The sequence below is a fragment of the Gorilla gorilla genome, chromosome 5, assembly GCF_029281585.2.
Source record: "Gorilla gorilla gorilla isolate KB3781 chromosome 5, NHGRI_mGorGor1-v2.1_pri, whole genome shotgun sequence".
Classification (NCBI taxonomy): Eukaryota; Metazoa; Chordata; class Mammalia; order Primates; family Hominidae; genus Gorilla; species Gorilla gorilla.
Genome location: NC_073229.2, coordinates 61,343,286 through 61,364,641, shown reverse-complemented (window position 1 = coordinate 61,364,641; position 21,356 = coordinate 61,343,286). Strand labels below are relative to the sequence as shown.

General features: G+C 42.3%; 1 protein-coding gene across 1 annotated transcript in view; it reads left to right on the top strand.

Moving 5' to 3' along the window:
* The window catches only part of XPO5 (exportin 5), a 53,893-nt gene that overhangs the window by 9,845 nt on the left and 22,692 nt on the right, over nucleotides 1–21,356 (top strand). Inside the window, exons 8-20 of the mRNA XM_031011991.2 lie at nucleotides 517–593; nucleotides 3,906–4,005; nucleotides 5,222–5,305; nucleotides 5,923–6,048; nucleotides 7,622–7,712; nucleotides 10,255–10,383; nucleotides 12,714–12,844; nucleotides 14,777–14,932; nucleotides 16,303–16,344; nucleotides 16,659–16,748; nucleotides 17,775–17,974; nucleotides 18,529–18,628; nucleotides 19,484–19,665. Coding sequence (XP_030867851.1) covers nucleotides 517–593; nucleotides 3,906–4,005; nucleotides 5,222–5,305; nucleotides 5,923–6,048; nucleotides 7,622–7,712; nucleotides 10,255–10,383; nucleotides 12,714–12,844; nucleotides 14,777–14,932; nucleotides 16,303–16,344; nucleotides 16,659–16,748; nucleotides 17,775–17,974; nucleotides 18,529–18,628; nucleotides 19,484–19,665 — 1,508 coding nt within the window. The remainder of the gene's footprint in view (nucleotides 1–516; nucleotides 594–3,905; nucleotides 4,006–5,221; nucleotides 5,306–5,922; nucleotides 6,049–7,621; nucleotides 7,713–10,254; nucleotides 10,384–12,713; nucleotides 12,845–14,776; nucleotides 14,933–16,302; nucleotides 16,345–16,658; nucleotides 16,749–17,774; nucleotides 17,975–18,528; nucleotides 18,629–19,483; nucleotides 19,666–21,356) is intronic.

The following is a 21,356-nucleotide window of genomic DNA, read 5'->3' as shown; positions in this document are numbered from 1 at the left end:
CCAGCTAATTTTTGTATTTTTTGGTAGAGACGGGGTTTCACTATGTTGGCCAGGCTGGTCTCGAACTTTTGACCTCAAGTGATCCACCTGCTTTGACCTCCCAAAGTGCTAGGATTACAGGTGTGAGCCACGGCACCTGGCCTAATTTTTGTATTTTTAGTAGAGACAGGGTTTCACCATGTTGGCCAGGCTGGTCTCGAACTCCTGATCTCAGGTGTTCCGCCTGCCTCGTCCTCCCAAAGTGCTGGGATTACAGGCATGAGCCACCGCACTCGGCCTGCCCAACACATTTAAAAATGTAAGTTTATGCTTTTTCACTAAACTGATAGTTTTGAGAAAAAATATGTAGTTTATCCAGATTTGGTTTTAAAGAGTTGGGCTTCTTTCTAGTGTTTCACTAAACCCTGGGGTATATAAGAAATTATGAAGTCAATATATTTGATTATATACTTACAGAAGATGTCTGTACTTTGAAGTATAGTTTATATGACTATGTTTCCCTAAAATTGGGTCTAGGGCAAGTTGGAAGACCGGAAGCCCTTGATGGTCTTATTTGGAGATGTTGCCATGCATTATATACTGTCCGCCGCACAGTGAGTATCTTTACTTTTCAGTGTGTTTTCTAATTTCTTTGTCATTTTTCTATCTTATTTGGATTTATCTGAAGTTCTTTTTTTTTTTTTTATTTTGAGATGGATCTCGCTCTGTCACCCAGGCTGGAGTGCAGTGGCGCGATCTTGGCTCACCACAACCTCCGTCTCCTGGGATCAAGCGATTCTCCTGCCTCAGCCTCCCGAGTAGCTGGGATTACAGGCGCACCACCATGCCTGGCTAATTTTTCTATTTTTAGTAGAGACAGGGTTTTGCCATGCTGACCGCTCTGGTCTCAAACTCTTGACCTCAGGTGGTCTACCTGCCTCAGCCTCCCAAAGTGCTGGGATTACAGGCGTGAGCCCCTGTGCCCACCTGAAGTTCTTATTTAAATGCTAGCTGTCAATCAACAGTGTTTTTGGATAAGAAAATGAGGCATTGGCCAGATGTGGTGGCTTACACCTGTAATTCCAGCACTTTGGGAGGCCAAGGCAGGTGGATCACTTGAGGCCAGGAGTTTGAGACCAGCCTGGCCAACATGGTGAAACCCCATCTCTACTAAAATACAAAAATTAGCCAGACCTGGTGGTGCACGCCTGTAATCCCAGCTACTCAGGAGGCTGAGGCAGGAGAGTATCTTGAACCTGGGAGGCAGAGGTTGCTGTGAGCTGAGATCATGCCACTCTACTCCAGACCGGGCAACAAAGTGAGACTCTGTCTCAAAAAAAAAAAAAAAGAAAGAAAGAAAGTGAGGCAGTCATGGCTGAATGTGCTAGCTAACATTTGTAACCTCAGCACCTGGGGAGGCCAAGGTGGGAGGATTGATTGAGTCAGGAGTTCAAGACCAACCTGAGCAACATGGCAAGAGTCCATCTCTACAAAAAAATACAGAAATTAGTCGGGTGTGGTGGTATGTGTACTTGTAGTCCCAGCTACTCAGAAGGCTGAGGTGGGAGGGTCACTAGAGCTGGGAAGTCCAGGCAACCGTGAACCATGATCATGCCACTACACTCCAGCCTGGGCAACAGACTGAGACCTTGTCTCAAAAAAATAGTTTTAAAAAGTTTATCAAGTTAAAAAGTTACAGTAAGCTAAAGTTAATTCATTATTGAAGAAAGGAAGTTTTTTTTCTTTTTGAGATGGAGTTTCGCTCTTATTGCCCAGGCTGGGGTGCAATGATGCGATCTCGGCTCACTGCAACCTCTGCCTCCCGGGTTCAAGCGATTCTCCTGCCTCACCCTCCCAGGAAGCTGGAATTACAGGCATGTACCACCATGGCCAGCTAATTTTGTATTTTTAGTAGAAACAGGGTTTCTCCCTGTTGGTCAGGCTGGTCTTGAACTCCTGATCTCAGGTGATCCACCCGCCTCAGCCTCCCAAAGTACTGGGATTATAGGCATGAGCCACTGTGCCCGGCTGGAAAATTTTTTAAATAAATTTAGCGGGCCAGGTACGGTGGGTCATGCTTGTGATCACAGCACTTTAGGAGGCCAAGGCAGATGGACCACCTGAGGTCAGGAGTTCAGGACCAGCCTGGCCAACATGGTGAAACCCCATCTCTACTAAAAGTACAAAAATTAGCCGGGCGTGGTGGTGCACGTGTGAATTCTTAGCTACTTGGGAGGCTGAGGCAGGAGATCGCTTGAACCTGGGAGGCGAAAGTTGCAGTGAGCCAGGATTGTGCCCCTGCACTCCAGCTTAGGCAACAGAGTGAGACTCCATCTCTAAATAAATAAATAAGTTTAGCCTAAGGGTACAGTATTTATAAAGTCTACAGTAGGGTCCAGTAATGTCCTAGGCTTCCACATTCACTCACCACTCACTCTGGACCCACCCAGTACAGTTTTCTGTCCTGCAGTCATTCATGGTAAGTGCCTTCTACAGGTATACCATCTTTTATCATTTATACCATATTTTTACTGTACCTTTTCTGTATTTAGATACACAAATACTTATTGTGTTACAATTGCCTGCAGTATTGGCTATGGTAACATGCTATAGAGGTTTGTAGCCTAGGAGCAATAGGCTATGCTATATAGCCTAGATGTGTAATAGGCTATTCCTGTTGTGTAAGTTTGTGTAAGTACACTCTTATCATGTTCAAATGGTGATAAAATCACTTAACGATGCATTTCTCAGTACACATCCCCAGTCGTTAAGTGATGCATGACTGTAAGGGCTTCCATGTACTTTCTTCCAATTGCTCTAGAAAATACTAAAGCAAGGCCGGGCCCAATGGCTCATGCCTGTAATCCCCATATTTTGGGAGGCCAAGCCGTGAAGATTGCTTGGACCCAGAAGTTCAAGACCAGTCTGGGCAACATGGCAAGACCTCATCCCTACAAAAAATCAAAATGAAAATAAATTAGCTGGGTATGGTGGCATGCGCCTTATAGTCCCAGCTACTTGGGAGGCTGCAGTGAGAGGATCCCTTGAAGCCCATTAGTTTGAGGCTTCAGTGAGCCATATTTGAGCCACTGTACTCCAGCCTAGGTGTGACAGCGAGATCGTGTCTCAAAAAAAAAGAAAGAAAATATTAAAGCATTTCTTGATAACATGTTTCTTACCAGGAAGTCAGGCAGAACTATATATTATAAGTAGTTGAATCTGTTGCAACACCATCTTTTTGATACTCTTTACTTTTGGTCCCAAGGAGAAATGAAAAGGTATGAGGCACATGTGTTTTACTTAAAATCTCTTACTACCCATTCTAATACACATTTTTCATGGCTGCCTTCCTTGTAGAGACTGCAGCACTGTTTTAAGGGATCCTGTTAATTAAATGAATAACGTTTTTTGGGTAGTTACTATTTTTAGGTCCAATTCTTAGTTCCATAGACATCATGACACTCATGCTAGGTGGTGTCCCGTTTCTGTTTGTGCTATGGGTGCCATACCACAACCATGGTTCATAAAGCGGTGATTCCAACCCAGGTAGTCAAACTCCAGAGATTGCATTGGACACCATAATACCATCCTGTCCTTCAATGTTCCTAAAGCCTAGGCCTCGTTTACCCCAAGGTCCTTGCCTTTTATGTGATACTGTCCTCCTCCAGAAGACAGCTAATATAGTTGCTTTTCACACTCATAGTTATTAATTGCTGTTTGTGTGAATAGTCCTATATCATTTTAGGTCAGGTTTTGCCACCAAATAAGTTAAAAAGATTTTAAAAAATTTTTAATTTAGCAAAGCTATTGGAATTCTACTGAATTACAGACCTAACTAAATGACTTGGAGAAATGAGACACAAAGTGATGTTTTTATTACAGCCTTTTTAATTTTGTTGGTGATATAAGGAATTCTCATCTTACAGGACTGCTGATGGAGGAGGTTTGGTAGAAAAACACTACGTCTTTCTGAAGAGGCTCTGTCAGGTGTTGTGTGCGCTGGGCAATCAGCTGTGTGCATTGCTGGTGAGCTAGTGCTTGCTTCCTGGAGAGCTTCAAGCCCATTTGGGAAGAGCATTTAGAAACTTATGTTTCAATGAGGGGTTGCAAATGTCATTGATTTTAGCCTGTTGGGGCAGTGCCCTACAAGTTATTGCATGATTCTATAGATTAAATTATCTTAATAGAATAGTGTTTGAGTGATCTAAATTTCTTTTAACAATAAAATAGTTATACCAACGTCAGATATCCACGTCTATTATTCCATAAAGTCAACGTTGGTTTCTTGTGAATTTTGGTACTTACAGAACCTCAATCTGCTGAGTGCTTTATACTTTTACATTCTGTTAGCCCATGAAACATGGACTTGAATAAAGAATTCTTTTCCCAATCTAAGGGATGTATTATTGGAGCACAAAAGAAAACTTGAGTCTGATTGACCTGGAAAACCTGCCATTAGAGAAATATTTAATACTCAGTCTTATAAGTTGGAAGATAGGACATTGGAACAGACATTTGCAATTGATGTTATATCTTTTTGTGGTGGTTTAAATGGTTAGAGAGGATAGTTTCAGAGATAAGCAACCATTGAGGGGGCCAGGTGCAATGGCTCATGCCTGTAATTCCAGCATTTTGGGAGGGTGAGGTGGGCAGATCACCTGAGTTCAGGAGTTTGAGACTAGCCTGGCCAACATGGTCAAACCCTGTCTCTACTAAAAGTACAAAAATTAGCCAGGCGTGGTGGTACATGCCTGTTATCCCAGCTACTCGGGAGGCTGAGGCAGGAGAATTGCTTGAACCCTGGAGGTAGAGGTTGCAGTGAGCCAAGATCGTGCCACTGCACTCCAGCCTGAGCAACAGAGTGAGACTCCATCTAAAAGAGAAAAAAAGAAAAGAAACTATTGAAGGGATTAGGTAATAGGTTGGGACACAGAGATGTGAATAGGTAAGGTCTGAGGAAGTAATACAGATTTTTTTTCTTTCTGTAATTTCTGAAATGAGTGTTTTTTATTTTACTGTTTGACAACAGAATGGGTTTTAATGATGATGATTGAGTAGGCAAAGTAACTTTCCTATATTTTAGCCCTTGAAGTGATGCCTTTCTTTAGCCAAAAGGAAATACAAAGTCCTTTTGAAACAACATTTTTTGAGGGTTTAATTTATCTGTTTTTATTACTTCCCTGCTTTTTCCTCTCCTGCTTTTCTCGATCAACACCATTAATATAGTGGTCTTCTCCTACAGGGTGCAGATTCTGATGTAGAAACACCATCAAACTTTGGAAAATACCTGGAATCTTTTCTTGCTTTCACAACCCATCCAAGTCAGGTAAACGTCATACAGGTAACTTCTCAAAATTTTAGTTAGGTGAACCAATGTCAAGCACTGTGTCCTGAAATATTATTGTAGATCATGTATAAAATGTGACTCTTCAGGCCTTGGGGAATGACCGTAGTGTCATTTCATTAAGAGAATTATTGGCTCTTCTTCCTGAGCCAAACAGTGCACTTGTCTAGGTCAGCAGCTTTTCCCTTTAGGTAATATTCTGATTGTACTCAGTCACATGTGAGGTGTGTCCCAGGTGGTTTAGTACTAAAGTTATAAAGATTTTTGAAACAAAAGTCTTATTAATTGTATCATAAAATTAATTTCACTCAGTTCAAAATTGTCCTTCTAATATCACTCTGAGATTCCAGTATCCTTTTTTGCAAAGAAGAGAAAGTAGTAAAATTCAGCTCACATTCCAGGTAATTTCCTTGATCCACAGCCTGTCTTACTAACGTGTGGTCCATAGTGGGTAGTCATTACTGACAAATTGCAGTAGAGACAGCTTCAAAGTATTGTACAGATTTATTTCTATGAAAAAATGTAGTTGATAACTGCTAAGTAATAATCTGGGTTATATAGAATCCAAATCCTTTGACGTTTTCTTTTTTTCTCTTTAGTTTCTACGCTCTTCAACTCAGATGACTTGGGGAGCCCTCTTCAGGCATGAAATCCTGTCCCGTGATCCTTTGCTATTAGCAATAATACCAAAATATCTTCGTGCTTCCATGACTAACTTGGTCAAGGTATATAATGGGAATCTAAACATGTGGAATGTAGGTGAATACACATAATAAGACCTTGAGGCTGGGTGTGGTGGCTCACGCCTATAATCCCAGCTCTATGGAAGGCTGAGGCGGGAGGATCGCTTGAGCCCAGGAGTTGGAGACCAGCCTGTGCGACAGGGCAAAACCTCGTCTCTACTAAAAATACAAAAAATTTAGCAGGGCATGTTGGTATGCACCTGTAGACCCAGCTACTGGGGAGGCTTAAGGTGGGAGGATCACCTGAGCTTGGGAAGTTGAAGCTGCATTGAGCTGAGATCGCAGCACTGCACTCCAGCCTAGGCAATGAGAGTGAGGCCCTGTCTTGGGGGAAACATAAAAAAGACTTTGATTGGCATTATTAACAGCCCTTCTTCATCACTAAGATTCCTTTACTGGACATATTTTCTTATTCCTTAGGAAGAAATCAGTCCTTACTGGTTATAATAACTGCTCTTCCATATGAGAGTACTTAATATATCATAAGTATTGGGCTAGGTGCTAGGGCAAGAGCAGTGACCATACAATGTAATAATTGCTATTCAGGGGTTAAAAGCAGAATGCTTTGGAAGTACATAGGAGGGTTGAGTCAGGAAGATTGCAAGAGGAGGCAATATCTAAGCATTGCTTCTGGAGGCCAAGTGAGAGTTACAAAGGGAAATGAGGGGAGTGAGAGTGGAAGCAAAGATTGCTCACTACCTCAGTAGAGAGTTGCTCATGATTTCCCTGCTAAGAGCTCTTGCAGTTGACAGATTCTTAATCTCAATTTGTAACATCAGAGAATGGGGCACATTCAAGGGTCCCCTTATTTTCTTAAGGAATTTGCCTAGCACATAGCACACACTGTGTTCTGTGTTTTTTTTTGAGATGGAGTCTCGCCCTGTCACCGAGGCTGGAGTGCAGTGGCACGATCTTGGCTCACTGCAACCTCTGCCTCCTGGGTTCAAGCAATTCTCCTGCCTCAGCCTCCCAAGTAGCTGGGACTACAGGTGCCCACCACCACACTCGGCTAATTTTTTGTATTTTAGTAGAGACGGGTTTTACTGTTTTTCCCAGGCTGGTCTCAAACTCCTGAGCTCAGGCAATCCACCCACCTCGGCCTCCCAAAGTGCTGGGATTACAGGCGTGAGCCACCGCACCCGGCCACACTGTGTTCTTATTTTCTACCATGGTCTTCAATTCTTTTCTGAATGAAACATACAAAGTTCTACAAGTTTATTCTCAGTGTTCAGTATTTGAGGCAAGTAGCTCTCAGTTCTTTCTTACTACATACTGAATTGTCATTTTTTCTGGGGACCTTAAAAGAATTCAAGAATTTAATTCTCCCTGAGGAACTTGGAGGATGGTATCAACTAAAAGTATTCTCTTTTCTACCACTGAGGAATACTGGAACTGGGAGCAAACTGTGGACCTGTGATAGAACTGAAGTGGATATTTACCATACAATATCTCATGCAAACCCTTAACTCTTAAAAGTGCTTGAACTCCTGAAGCTTAAAAACTCTTTCAGTGGGTCCACTTTCATCCCCTACCCCAATTACCTTTCTTTTTCCAGATGGGTTTTCCTTCTAAAACAGACAGCCCTAGCTGTGAATATTCTCGGTTTGATTTTGATAGCGATGAGGACTTCAATGCTTTCTTCAACTGTAAGTGATGTTGGCCTTGGATTTCTCTCAACAGTCTCAGAATGGCATCTAGTATTATGAAACATGGTGCGTGATGTTTGGGGTTTTTACGAAAGATCCCCAAATCTGGATAGCAGCCTACTTATTAGGCCCTAGTTTCCCATTGCAGAAGAGTGCTGGGGCTGTATTCCAGGCATAATATTTTGTTTTACACCACAAACCCCCACAGCACTTAGACATTGATGTTTAGGGATGGTAACCATACTTAAGACGCTCTTGACTTTTTTTCATACTTAGGATTAAATACCATCTTACCTTATGGTTATTTCTTTCCCCAAAAAGTGGAAAAATCCATTTTATTCTAATATTCTAGTTCTTTTCTGTGTTTTCTGTGCCTTATTTCCTTTTTGTTTTTTTTTTTTTTTTTGAGATGGAGTTTCACTCTTGTTGCCCAGGCTGGAGTGCAGTGGCGCGATCTCGGCTCACTGCAACCTCTGCCTTCTGGGTTCAAACGATTCTCCTGCCTCAGCTTCCCAAGTAGCTGGGATTACAGGCATGCACCACCATGCCCAGCTAATTTTGCATTTTTGGTAGAGATGGGGTTTCTCCATGTTGGTCGGGCTGGTCTCGAACTCCCGACCTCAGGTCATCTGCCCACCTTAGTCTCCCAAAGTGCTGGGATTACAGGTGCGAGCCACCGCGCCCAGCCTCCTTTTTTTTTTTTTTTTTTTTTTTACAGCTTTATTGAGACAAAATTCATTTACCATACAGTTCACCCACATACAGTATATAATTTAATGGTTTTTAGTATTTTTACAGAGTTGTGCAGCCATCACCACAATCAATTTTAGATTATATTTTCATCACCCCAAAAATAAATCCTATATCCACTAGGAGTCATCCCCCAATTCCCTCAATTCTCTCCCAGTCCTAGGCAACCAGTAATCTACTTTCTGTCTCTGTTTTGCCTATTCTGAACTTTTCATATAAATTGAATCATACATGGTCTTTTGTGACTGCCTTCTTTCACTTGCATAATGTTTTTAAATTCATGCAAGTTACAACATTTATCAGTACTTGATTTCTTTTTTTTTTTTTGAGATGGAGTCTCGCTCTGTCGCCCAGGCTGGAGTGCAGTGGCACAATCTCGGCTCACTGCAACCTCCGCCTCCCGGATTCAAGCGATTCTCCTGCCTCAGCCTCCTGAATAGCTGGGACTACACACACGTGCCATCACACCCAGCTAATTTTTTGTGTTTTTAGTAGAGACAGGGTTTCACTGTGTTAGCCAGGATGGTCTCAATCTCCTGACCTCGTGATCCACCCGCCTCGGCTTCCCAAAGTGCTAGGATTACAGGCGTAAGCCACCACACCCAGCCTTTTTTCTTTTTTTTTTTTTGAGATGGAGTCTTGCTCTGTCGCCCAGGCTGGAGTGCAATGACACACTCTCGGCTCACTGCAACCTCTGCCTCTGACGTTCAAGCGATTCTCCTGCCTCACCCTCCCAAGTAACTGGGATTATAGGCATGCACCACCATGCCCAGCTAATTGTTTTATTTTTAGTAGAGACTGGGTTTCATCATGTTGGCCAGGCTGGTCTCGAACTCCCGACCTCAGCTGATTCACCTGCCTTGGCCTCCCAAAGTGCTGGATTACAGTTGTGAGCCACCACACCCGGCCTTCATTTCTTTTTATTGCCAATATTTCATTGTATGGATATTCCACATTTACTCATTTATTCATCTGTTGATGGACATTTGAGTTATTTCCATTTTTTGGCTATTACAAATAATGCTGCTATGAACATTTATATACAAGGTTTTGTTTAGATATAAGTTTTTGTTTATCTTAGATATATAACTAGGAGGAGAATTGCTGGATAATATGGCAATTGCAAGTTTAATATTTTCAGGAACTGCCAGACTATTTTCCACAGCAGCTGCACCATTTTTTATTACCACCAACCTGATTTACTTTTTAAAAAAATTTTTTTTTTTTTTTTTTTGAGACTGGTCTCACTCTGTTGTCCAGGCAAGAGTGGTTGCTGCGATCATGGCTTACTACAATCTTGACCTCCCTGGGCTCAGCTGATCTTCCTACCTCACTCTCCCAAGTTACTGGGACTATAGGAGCATGCCACCACACCTGGCTACTTTTTGTATTTTTTGGTAGAGACTGGGTCTCACTGTATTACCCAAACTGGTTTTGAACTCTTGGGCACAAGCAGTCTGCCCACCTTGGCCTCCTAAAGTGCTAGGATTTCAGGCGTGAGCTACTGCGCCCAATCCTGATTTCCTTTTAATTCAAACAAATGGGAGACTAAGTTTAGTTTGCCACTTACAGGATCTAGCTGGTAATACAGTTTCCAGACGTCATTTATTTTCAAAAACTTCTGGATTCGTTAATAAAGTTTTATTGAGTGATTATTACATGCAAAGCACAAGTCTGCAAAAACAGTTCCTTTGAATGCTTTTCCCCTAGGGTGGTAAATTAATAAACGTTAAGTACTTATTTTATACCAGTTATTGATTCCTGTCCTTCCCTTGGCATTTTCTCTTGGCAGCCTCCCGAGCGCAACAAGGAGAGGTGATGAGGTTGGCATGTCGTTTGGATCCCAAAACTAGCTTCCAGATGGCTGGGGAGTGGCTAAAGTATCAACTATCAACTTTTCTTGATGCTGGGTCTGTGAATTGTAAGTTTTTTTAATTACTGAATGTTAGTGAAATGTTAGGACAGTATCAAAACTATATATAGGAAATGAGCCTGAGCTATACACACATCAGAACGATATACTTATACTATTCAAAAATAGCTTTGCTCATCCTGGAGAGGGAGCATTTTCATTGGCTGACACAAAGAAAGCAGATGACACATTTTAAATTTGTTTTAAATTAGGGTAAGACCATGTCCTTATCAGATAAGTTTTGCCATCATTTTCCATTTCTAACAGAAGTAACCAATTATTTATTGTTGATTTTATTTGCTTCACTTCAGGCACCAGCTTAACAAATTTCATGCGTAGACCTAACTTTAAAACTTTTTAACCAAAGTCTTGCATAGCACTATTCCTGAAATCAGAAAGGATCTCCTGTTAGACATAACAGGAATAATACAAGGACTTCTCATATCACTCAGCCACCCCAAAGCTTTTGTGAAATTATACTTTACATAAATTCAAAATAATCCCCCTCTACCGAATGCCTCAGCCTGTTAACTTCTCTGTACTCCAAATGTTTTGTCTCTCATCTTAATGCATGCTATATGTGTGTGACAGTATTAATAAAGCAAAAAGGCTGGGTGCAGTGACTCACGCCTGTAATCCCAGCACTTTGGGAGCCCAAGGCGGGCAGATCACCTGAGGTCGAGAGTTCGACACCAGCCTGACCACCTTGGAGAAACCCTGTCTCTACTAAAAACACAAAAAATTAGCCGGCGTGGTGGCACATGCCTGTGATCCCAGCTACTTGGGAGGCTGAGGTAGGAGAATCGCTTGAACCCAGGAGGTGTAGGTTGCGGTTAGCCAAGATGGCGCCATTGTACTCCAGCCTGGGCAACGAGAGCGAAACTCCATCTCAAAAAAAAAAAAAAAAAAAGTGAATTAACTAGTGCACGTCACTGCTTTAGAAAAGCACCATACTACTGGCTGACATTTGAGGGACTTAACATTCAGCTTTATTTACAATTGACTCTAAATTCTCTGATATTTGGTAACTTGAAAGGTTGAGGAAGCCCAAATGTGTTGCACTAAGATGAAACTAGTAAATAGGACTACGCTGTATGTAAGCAAGAAAAGCAATTGGTAAATCTTAGGCCAGGCAGGGTGGCTCATGCCTGTAATCCTAGCACTTCAGGAGGCCGAGGCTGGGGATCACCTGAGGTCAGGAGTTCGAGACCAGCCTGGCCAACATGGCAAAACCCTGTCTCTACTAAAAACAAAAAATTAGCCAGGCGTGGTGGTGGGCCCCTTTAATCCTAGCTACTCAGGAGGCTGAGGCAGGAGAATCACTTGAACCCGGGATGTGGAGGTTTCAGTGAGCCAAGATCGTGCCACTGCACTCCAGCCTGGGCGAAGAGCGGGACTCCATCTCAAAAAAGAAAAAAAAAAAAAGAAAAGAAAAGCGGCTGGGCACAGTGGCTCATGCCTGTAATCCCAGCAGTTTGGGAGGCTGAGGTGGGTGGATCACAAGGTCAGGAGTTTAAGACCAGCCTGGCCAAGATGGTGAAACCTCGTCTCTACTAAAAAAAAAAATACAAAAATTAGCCGGGCATGGTGGCAGGTGGCTGTAATCCCAGCTACTTGGGAGGCTGAGGCGGAGAATTGCTTCAACCTGGGAGGCTAATGTTGCAGTGAGCCGAGATCTCGCCACTGCCCTCCAGCCTGGGTGACAGAGGAGACTCCATCTCAAACAAACAAAAAAAGAAAAGCAATTGGTAAATCTTTTTGCTTGTGCCTTGCTATTTGAGTGGTGTGCTGTGGTAATAGTTGTAAACTTGAAGGATGGCACCCTTCTCTAGACATAGCCCTTAAGGTTGTCATGAGGCTATTGGATGTGAAGCAGTGTTTTGTATATTACATTGTTTCCTTATTGGGAAGATTCTTTATGGTCTCAATTTTAATTATTTAGATTCTCATGGAAAATATTATAAAGGGGGAGGAGGGGAGAAACTAATTCATGTTTATCAAGTGCCTACTAATGGACCAGGCAATGTTTTTGATGTTCACCTGCGTATTCTCATTCATTACTCAAAATGGTTTTACTACAAGGCTCATAGAGGTGAATTCAGACTGCTCATTGTTAGAGGAGGAGGCATGGTAGGAACCTTCACCTACCTCATTGCTTTCAGCACACACCATCTTTTCTTTGCCCCAGCTGAGAGGGGTTAGATTACCCTGCTCCTTCAATCATGAAATTCTCAGGTGTTCTCTAAGGCTCCATTGTCTCTCTGTGTCTTCTGCGATCTTTCAATGCTGATAATTTGTGTGTGTGTGTGTGTGTGTGTGTGTGTGTGTGTGTTTTAAAGCTTGTTCTGCAGTTGGAACTGGAGAAGGAAGCCTCTGTTCCGTCTTCTCACCTTCATTCGTGCAGTGGGAAGCCATGACTCTTTTTTTGGAAAGTGTTATCACCCAGATGTTTCGAACACTAGATAGAGAAGTAAGTAATTATTTCCCATGCTGACTGCATGATTATTTTGACCTTTTTCTTTTCTTTTCTCTTTCTATTTTGGGACACTATATCTCTCTGTTGCTCAGGCTGAAATGCAGTGGCACAATCATAGCTCTCTGTAACCTCCAACTCCTGGGCTCAAGCAATCCTCCTACCTCAGGCTCCTGAGGATCTAGAACTACAGTTACTTGCCACCACACCTGGCTAATTTATAATAAAAATGGAGTCTGTGTTGCCCAGGCTGATCTCAAACTCCTGGCCTCAAGCGACCCTCCTGCCTTGGCCTCCCAAGGTGCTGAGATTGCGGGCATGACCCACTATGCCTGGCCAGTTTTTATCTTTTTTAAACTGGTAGTAGAATAGGAAAATCTATGGATGTACATCTTACAGAAAAGGAAACAGATTTAGAGAGGCTAAATGGCATACTCAAGTTCAAACAGCTAATAAATGGCAAAATGGGGACCAAAACTCAGGTCTTTCTAACTCTAAGCACTACCACGTTTAGTATACATTTTAAGTACCACACTGCTTTAGAATACTGTACGCCACCAGTATAGTGGCCGCCTGTAGGTCTGAAAAGGAGGGTATGCACAGAGAGCCTTGACTGTATCAGTAAAATCGTATTTCTTAAAGTAGGCAGATGAGGATTTACTAAATTATAGAGAAATAGACAAAAGATATAATCCGATAATGTATAGAGGAGAACCTAAAGTACCTGATAAGCCGGGCGCAGTAGCTCATGCCTGTAATCCCAGCACTTTGGGAGGCCGAGGCTGGCGGATCACTTGAGTTCAGGAGTTCCAGACCACCCTGGCCAACATGGTGAAACCTTGTCTCTACTAAAAACACAAAAATTAACTGGGCATGCTGGTGCATGTCTGTAATCCCAGCTACTTGGGAGGCTGAGGTACAGGAATCGCTTGAACCCAGGAGGCAGAGGCTGCAGTGAGCCAAAATCACGCCAGTGCACTCCAGCCTGTGTGACAGAGTGGGATTCTGTCTTAAAAAAAAAGAAAAGGGTGGGGCGCAGTGGCTCAGGCCTGTAATCCCAGCACGTGGAAGCTAAGGTGGGTGGATCACCTAAGGTCAGGAGTTCAGGACCAGCCTGGTCAACATGGCGAAACCCTGTCTCTACTAAAAATACAAAAATTAGCCGGGCATGGTCGTGGGTGCCTGTAATCCCAGCTACTCAGGAGGCTGAGGCAGGAGAATCACTTGAACCCAGGAGGTGGAGGTTGCAGTGAGCTGAGATCCTGCCATTGCACTGGGCAACCAAGAGTGATATATAAATAAAGTAGCTGATAAATATGAAAAACATTCAGCCTCTTGATCAGTTGAAGAAATACAAAATTTAAGAGGTTTTAGGGAATAATATACTGCTGAGAAGATGGTAAGAAGGGCACGCACAGCTGAGTATGGTGGTTCACACTTGTAATCCCAACACTTTGGGAGGCCAAGATGGGAGGAATGCTTGAACCCAGGAGTTTGAGACCAGCCTGGACAATATAGTGAGACCTCATCTCTACTAAAAATTTAAAAAATTAGCCAGGCATGGTGGTGCGTGCCAGTAGTCCCACCTACTTGGGAGGCTGAGGCCGTAGGATCACTTGAAGCCAGGAGTTTGAGACCAGCCTGGTCGACATAACAACACTTCTACAACATCTCTACAAAAATTTTAGAAAGTATCCAGGCATGGTGGTGCCCGCCTGTAGTCCTAGCTACTCAGGAGGCTAAGGCAGGAGGATCCCTTGAGCTCAAGAGTTTGAGGTTACAGTGAGTGATTATTGTGCCACTGCGCACTCCAGCCTAGGTGACAGAATGAGACCCTGTCTCTTTAAAAGATGAAAATAAAATGTAGCCAAAATGGTTATTTCTAAGTGGAGGCAGCCATTGTCAACCTGTTTTATGTCTTTGTTGCAGGAAATTCCTGTTAATGATGGAATAGAGCTATTGCAGATGGTTTTGAACTTTGATACCAAGGATCCCCTCATCCTGTCCTGCGTCCTTACTAATGTCTCTGCACTCTTTCCATTTGTCACCTACAGACCAGAGTTCCTGCCCCAGGTCTTCTCTAAGGTATAAAGCCCATCTCCTTTGTAAATTTTATTTTGACATTTCTAAGTTAATTTTTATTTATTTTATTTTTTGGAGACAGGATCTTGCTACATTGCCCAGGCTGGACTCAAATTACTAGTCTCAAGGGATCCTCACACCTCACCCTTCTGAGTAGCTGAGACTACAAGCATGCACAACCATGCCTGGCCTAGGCTAATTATTTTTGTAACTATTTTTAAAATTATGTGAGGCAAACTAATAAACACAGCTATTTATTCATTTATTAAATATCTACTCAGTACTTATTGTGGATCAGGTACCATGCTAGTGCCTCACTCTTCAGGAACACTCTGGGAAGAAAGGCACAAAAACAGTTAATGTTACCTATATGGCACTGCAATGAAGACTTGTATAAAGGAGAGTATTAGAGTGTGCTGTCAGGCAGGGAGGGGATTTATGAGAGGAAGGAACACTTTCCAGGTTTCCAGTTCAGTTGACTAGGTGGGTGATAGAGCCACTCCCTGAGTCAGAATACCAGATCACAAAGGAGAACAGGACTAAGGAAGAGAAATCGTGAGTATTTTGGAATACTGTGTTTGAAGAATATGTAGAACATCTTTATGGAGACATCTCACAATAAATTGGCTATTTGAGGTTGAAGATCTAGACTCTAGAAAGTAATGAGATAAAATTAAAGCATCATCATCATAGTAGTCCCACGACTAAAAGTGAAGTCTTACTGAAGTGATTATGTATGTAGAGTTAGGAGACATGTGAGTCAAGCGAGGAACCTAGTGAATCACCATCATTGGAGGAGTGGAGAAAAAAATGAGAAGCCCCCACAGAAGGAAAAAGAGCCAGAGAAATGAAGAAAATGTTGTGTCACAAGACCAGTAGGACTTCAGAAAAGTGGGCTCATTTGTTGCAAATTATTTGAGTTGGAGAATGCCCAGTGAGTTTCTTGACTACACTCTTGTCTGAGTTTAATTCCATAATAGTGGCCAAGTAAGCAGCCATATTTCATTGGAATGAGGAGTAAATGGGAAATAATGAAATGGAATCGAAGGGATAGACCATACAACTTTTGTTAAAAGAAGAGAGAGGCGTTTCCATAGCCAAGTGCTTGGGTGATGGCGTGAATTGTTCTGGGATCCTGTTGTAAAATGTTTTGATGGTAAAATTGTGACTCCGATGACTCTTGTAGAGGTTATCTGAGAAAATGGACAATATGAATAAGCTCATGCCCGTAGTCCCAGCTACTCAGAAGGCTAAAGCAGGAGAATCAGTTGAGCCCAGGAATTCAAGTCTAGTCTGGGCAACATAGCAAGATCTCATCTCTAAAACAAATAAACAAACAAACATGAGTGACCTTTTTTCCTCCTCTCCCTTAGCTATTTTCATCTGTCACTTTTGAAACTGTTGAAGAAAGTAAGGTAAGACCATTAATTAAACCAATAGATTCTAACTTCTTGAGTACAAATGTATGAATACCTGGTACTCAGTTTATATTTTTATATAAATGGGAGGGCGTAGTAAAGGCGGTAGATTATCATATATGTTGTTTTGCCACTATAGGGCATACAGGAAACATGGATTCTTGGTGGCTATAAATGTTACTCCATTATACTCTTAGGGTTGTGAAAAATCATTGTGAATTTGCCCCTGACTGAGATATTCACATGAGTCTATGCAGCACCTGTATATTATATTAAAAGCAGCTCTGAGTTTGTTGAATGTCTCTTTTCAGGCCCCCAGAACCCGGGCAGTGAGGAATGTGAGGAGGCACGCTTGTTCCTCCATCATCAAGATGTGTCGTGACTACCCCCAGCTTGTGCTGGTAAGCTGCTGGACCCTGGCTGAAGTAGCCAAGTTTGGTTACATTTGTGTGTAAATCCAGCTTTCAGTGTACCTCACATAAAGAAAAAACTAGAAACTATAGCTTTGCATCATATAAGCATCCTTGGCTGGGCATGGTGGCTCACACCTGTAATCCCAACACTTTGGGAGACTGAGGTGGGTAGATCACCTGAGGCCAGGGGTTCGGGACCAGCCTGGACAACATGGTGAAGTCTGGTCTCTACTAAAAGTACAAAAAAATTAGCTGGGCATGGTGGTGCATGCCTGTAATCCCAGCTAGTCAGGAGGCTGAGGCAGGAGAATCACTTGAACTCAGGAGGCGGAGGTTGCAGTGAGCCAAGATCGCGCCATTGCTCCAGCCTGGGCAACGAGCAAAACTCCATCTCAAAAATAAATAAATAAACATTCTTGAATTGGTGTTTTCTTAGTATACTTAGCAGTATAGTTAGAAATGTGATGGCAAATGTAATCTCTCTTCAAAATACAAATAGTTCTCTGCCATATAGATTACTAAGTTTACCCCTATAATTCTACAACTCTTTACTATGTGATGATCTTAATTACTACTGCCAAATGATGTGCCTGATCTTGAGAAAAGCAGATGCAAATCACAACCCTTTTTGGGGCATGGGGTTATAAGAAATTTAACATTACTCCAGATTACAAATTATCCAGAAATTTCTTCTCTGAATGCACAGCAGTTATCTCCATATATATATAGATATACATATATATCTATATATATATATAAAACAAGCTGATCTTTTCACAGTTGTAGTATGGGAAAGTGCAGCTATCCAAATACTCAAGACAAGAGCTATCTTCCGCCTAAATTGCCTTGCTTATTTAGGCAAAATAAAGACATATAACAATTACCAAATAATAACCTTATAGGCCTGACTTTACTGGGACTGCTTTGGTTTTCTTCTTTCTTCCTTGAGTAAGCCACCTCTCCTTGAAAATCAGACCTTTACCACCTCTGGCTTTTTTTCTTTTTGATCTGTAGCCCAATTTTGACATGCTTTATAACCATGTGAAGCAACTCCTCTCCAATGAGCTACTCCTGACACAAATGGAGAAGTGTGCCCTCATGGAAGCCCTGGTTCTCATTAGCAACCAATTTAAGAACTACGAGCGTCAGAAGGTGTTCCTAGAGGAGCTGATGGCACCAGTGGCCAGCATCTGGCTCTCTCAAGACATGCACAGGTAAAGGAGATCCCTTGCCCTGACTCTTACTATACTCAAGCACCCATTTTGGTTTAAGAGCTAGGCCCAGGGTGGGGTAGGGGTTAAGGATATTGAAGTGTGATGGCATTATCCATGATATCTGAAGTTCTCTAAAAGCAGTCTTTTGTAATTTAATCTCTGGTTCAATTAGATTGTGGGTGGGGAGGGCACAGAGTGAGACTCCTGTGGTGTCTGCATTGCAGCACCAGCACATTTAGAGAAATGAGAACAGCTAGGAAGGGCCATACAACCACACAGACACTTAACCTGTGCTCACACAGTAGAGAAATTATTTTCTTTATATTTTGAAGATTATATTCTTGTTTAATTCTTAAATTGTTACTAATAATATTTGGGAGTGGAAAGGGAAATTTAAACCTTCAAATGACAACTGACAATTAGTATGATTATACTCCTCTCACTATAAAAACTGCTCTTAAGGGCCAAATAATGATAGCCTGTTAACTCCTGTGGAAGAAACTGTCCTTGTTTAAAATCATGATGTAACTTGTTTTTCCCCCTCCAACCTTCAGAGTGCTGTCAGATGTTGATGCTTTCATTGCGTATGTGGGTACAGATCAGAAGAGCTGTGACCCAGGCCTGGAGGATCCGTGTGGCTTAAACCGTGCACGAGTAAGACTTTCCTGGGAATGGGAAGTGGCATTGGCCATGGGTAGGAGTAGGGTGTTGTCTTTTGTCTAGTTTCTCATAGATTTGTTTTTTCTATACTGGTGAGAAACGTGGGAGTCTCCACTTCCCTAAGCTTCTCCTTTCTTTTCTTCTTTAGTCTTGAATTCTTGAGTTAGTTCCCACAGCAGAGCAGATGGTCTTTTCTATGAAGTCATTATTTTGGCTTTAAGGATCTCTAAATAGCTCTGAAGACTGAAGGTGTAATGAGGAAGTAGGTCAGAACTTGGTCAGCAGGGTGAGTCCTCCCTGCCATTGCTCTCTGGCATGTAAAGTCTTAAGTGATGGCTTAACTTGCAAACCTGAGATTTTTCAGTGCTTTGCTATTTAAATAAGCATTGTTCCTGGCTCCATTATGGCACAAGTCCCATTAATTAACCTGGCAAGTAGTAGGTTGATTCAGAGTACCGTGAGGGGGATTAGGACACTAGCTGTCAAGGCCCAATAAGGGTCAACTCAAAGAAGATGAAGTGATGGCATTTTAAACACTTTGTTTTGGATCATATCTAAGCCACCTTCTCATCAGGGTCCTGTGGGTGGGTCACTGCAGCTCCTAGAAAGACAGCTTACTGCAAGGGAAGTTTCCAGAGCCTACCACTGGCCCTGAAAATGGCAGTGAGAGGATCCCTCTTGGACTTCACCTTAAAGGAAGGGATGGGGGATTGCCGGGGAGCAGGGGATTATTTCATTCTCTCTGGCCTCTGTCACTTTTGCCAGAACCTTGAATATATCTAACAGTACTTTGTCTTTTTTTTTTTTTTTTCCTTTTAATATTTATCTGTCATTCTTATTTTTCTATAGATGAGCTTTTGTGTATACAGCATTCTGGGTGTTGTGAAACGAACTTGCTGGCCCACTGACCTAGAAGAGGCCAAAGCTGGGGGATTTGTGGTGGGTTATACATCCAGTGGAAATCCAATCTTCCGTAACCCCTGCACAGAGCAGATTCTGAAACTTCTTGACAATTTGCTTGCGCTTATAAGGTGAGTCAGAATAATGGCTTTTCTCTGTTGTTTTCTACTTTACCTTAAAAATTTCAAAAGTTTAGTCTGTTTATATGTCTTCATATCTTAGTGGTATTAATGAGGGATTGATTTAAGTCTTATTTCTTTCTAGAGGGTGTCTCAGTTTTAAAAAAAATAACATCAGCTCTCACTTGCATAAATCTTAATTTCCATGTGAACCCAAGGGGATAATCCCAAAAGGGCTTTTCCCATTTTGAGCCTCCTCTTTGTTGTTCTTCCGTTTCTTTATACTTCATCCCTATTTTTACTTGTAAGTTTTATTTGGTCTAAATTTTTTAGTAAAGGAATTGCTCATTGGGAGCAGGGCAGTTGCCTTCTATAATGATGCTTCTCTGGGTGGTATTCATATGAGCTAATCTGAATTTATCAATACTGAGTCTGAGCTCAGATGAACCAAACAACCGCTGGCTGAACATGCTAAACAAAGGAATTATAAATTTTTCATCTGAGTTTGCTAGGTCCTTGGTTCTCAAAGCTGAGTCCTAAGACCAGTAGCATTAGCATCACCTGAGAGCTTATTTCAAAGGCAGAATCAAGGCCCCACCCCAGACGTACTAAATCAGAATCTGCATTTTAACTAGATGCCCAGTGGTTTATATACACATTAAACATTCAGAATCACTGTTTTAGATCACATGAGTTAATATATTCAAGTGGAAGTAGGCCAGTATAGGCTTATCAGTTACTAGATAGATATTTGATGACTCAGGGATGGTCTCTAAATGAAAAGATAGGTTTTTTAATATAATTCAGTTATTGGCCAAAGAGTGCTTTTTGTATCTCACAGGATTGTTTTGTTTGTTTGTTTGTTTGTTTTTTTGAGACAGAGTCTCACTTTGTCACCCAGGCTGGGAGTGCAGTGGTGCAATCTTGGCTCACTGCAACCTCCGCCTCCCAGGCTTAAGCGATTCTTCTGCCTCAGCCACCCAAGTAGCTGGGACTTAGGTGTGCACCACCACTCCCGGCTAATTTTTGTATTTTTAGTAGAGACAGGGCTTCGCCATGTTAGCCAGGCTGGTCTTGAACTCCTGGCCTCAAGTGATCAGTCCACCTCGGCCTCCCAAAGTGCTGGGACTCCAGGAGTGAGCCACCACACCTGGCCTCTCACAGGATGTTTAAATTACATTGTTAGAGCTCCGTTTCAGTACTTTTTGGCCCCTTCTCCAGGGAGTAAAAGCAGTCTCAACTGGGCAAACCAAATTATTCATGTCGCAGTGAAACTCTCCTGGGAATAGATACCCAAGACCTGAAGCCTGAGAACCAAAGATTTTAAGTTAATGTTGACAAATTGGAGGGCTGGAGTGTCTGATAAAGTTGTCATTGTGGACATGTCTATGGAAATAGACAATATTTTGGCGGGTGTGGTGGCTCACACCTGTAATCCCAGCACTTTGGGAGGCCAAGGTGGGTCGATCACTTGAGGTCAGGAGTTTCAGACCAGCCTGGCCAACATGATGAAACCCCGTCTCTACTAAAAATACAAAAATTAGCTGGGCATGGTGGCGCATGCCTGTAATCCCACCTAGTCGAGAGGCTGAGGCAGGAGAATCGCTTGAACCCGGGAGGCGGAGATTGCAGTGAGCTAAGATCACGCCACTGCACTCCAGCCTGGGTGACAGAGTGAGACTTCCATCTCAAAATAAATAAAT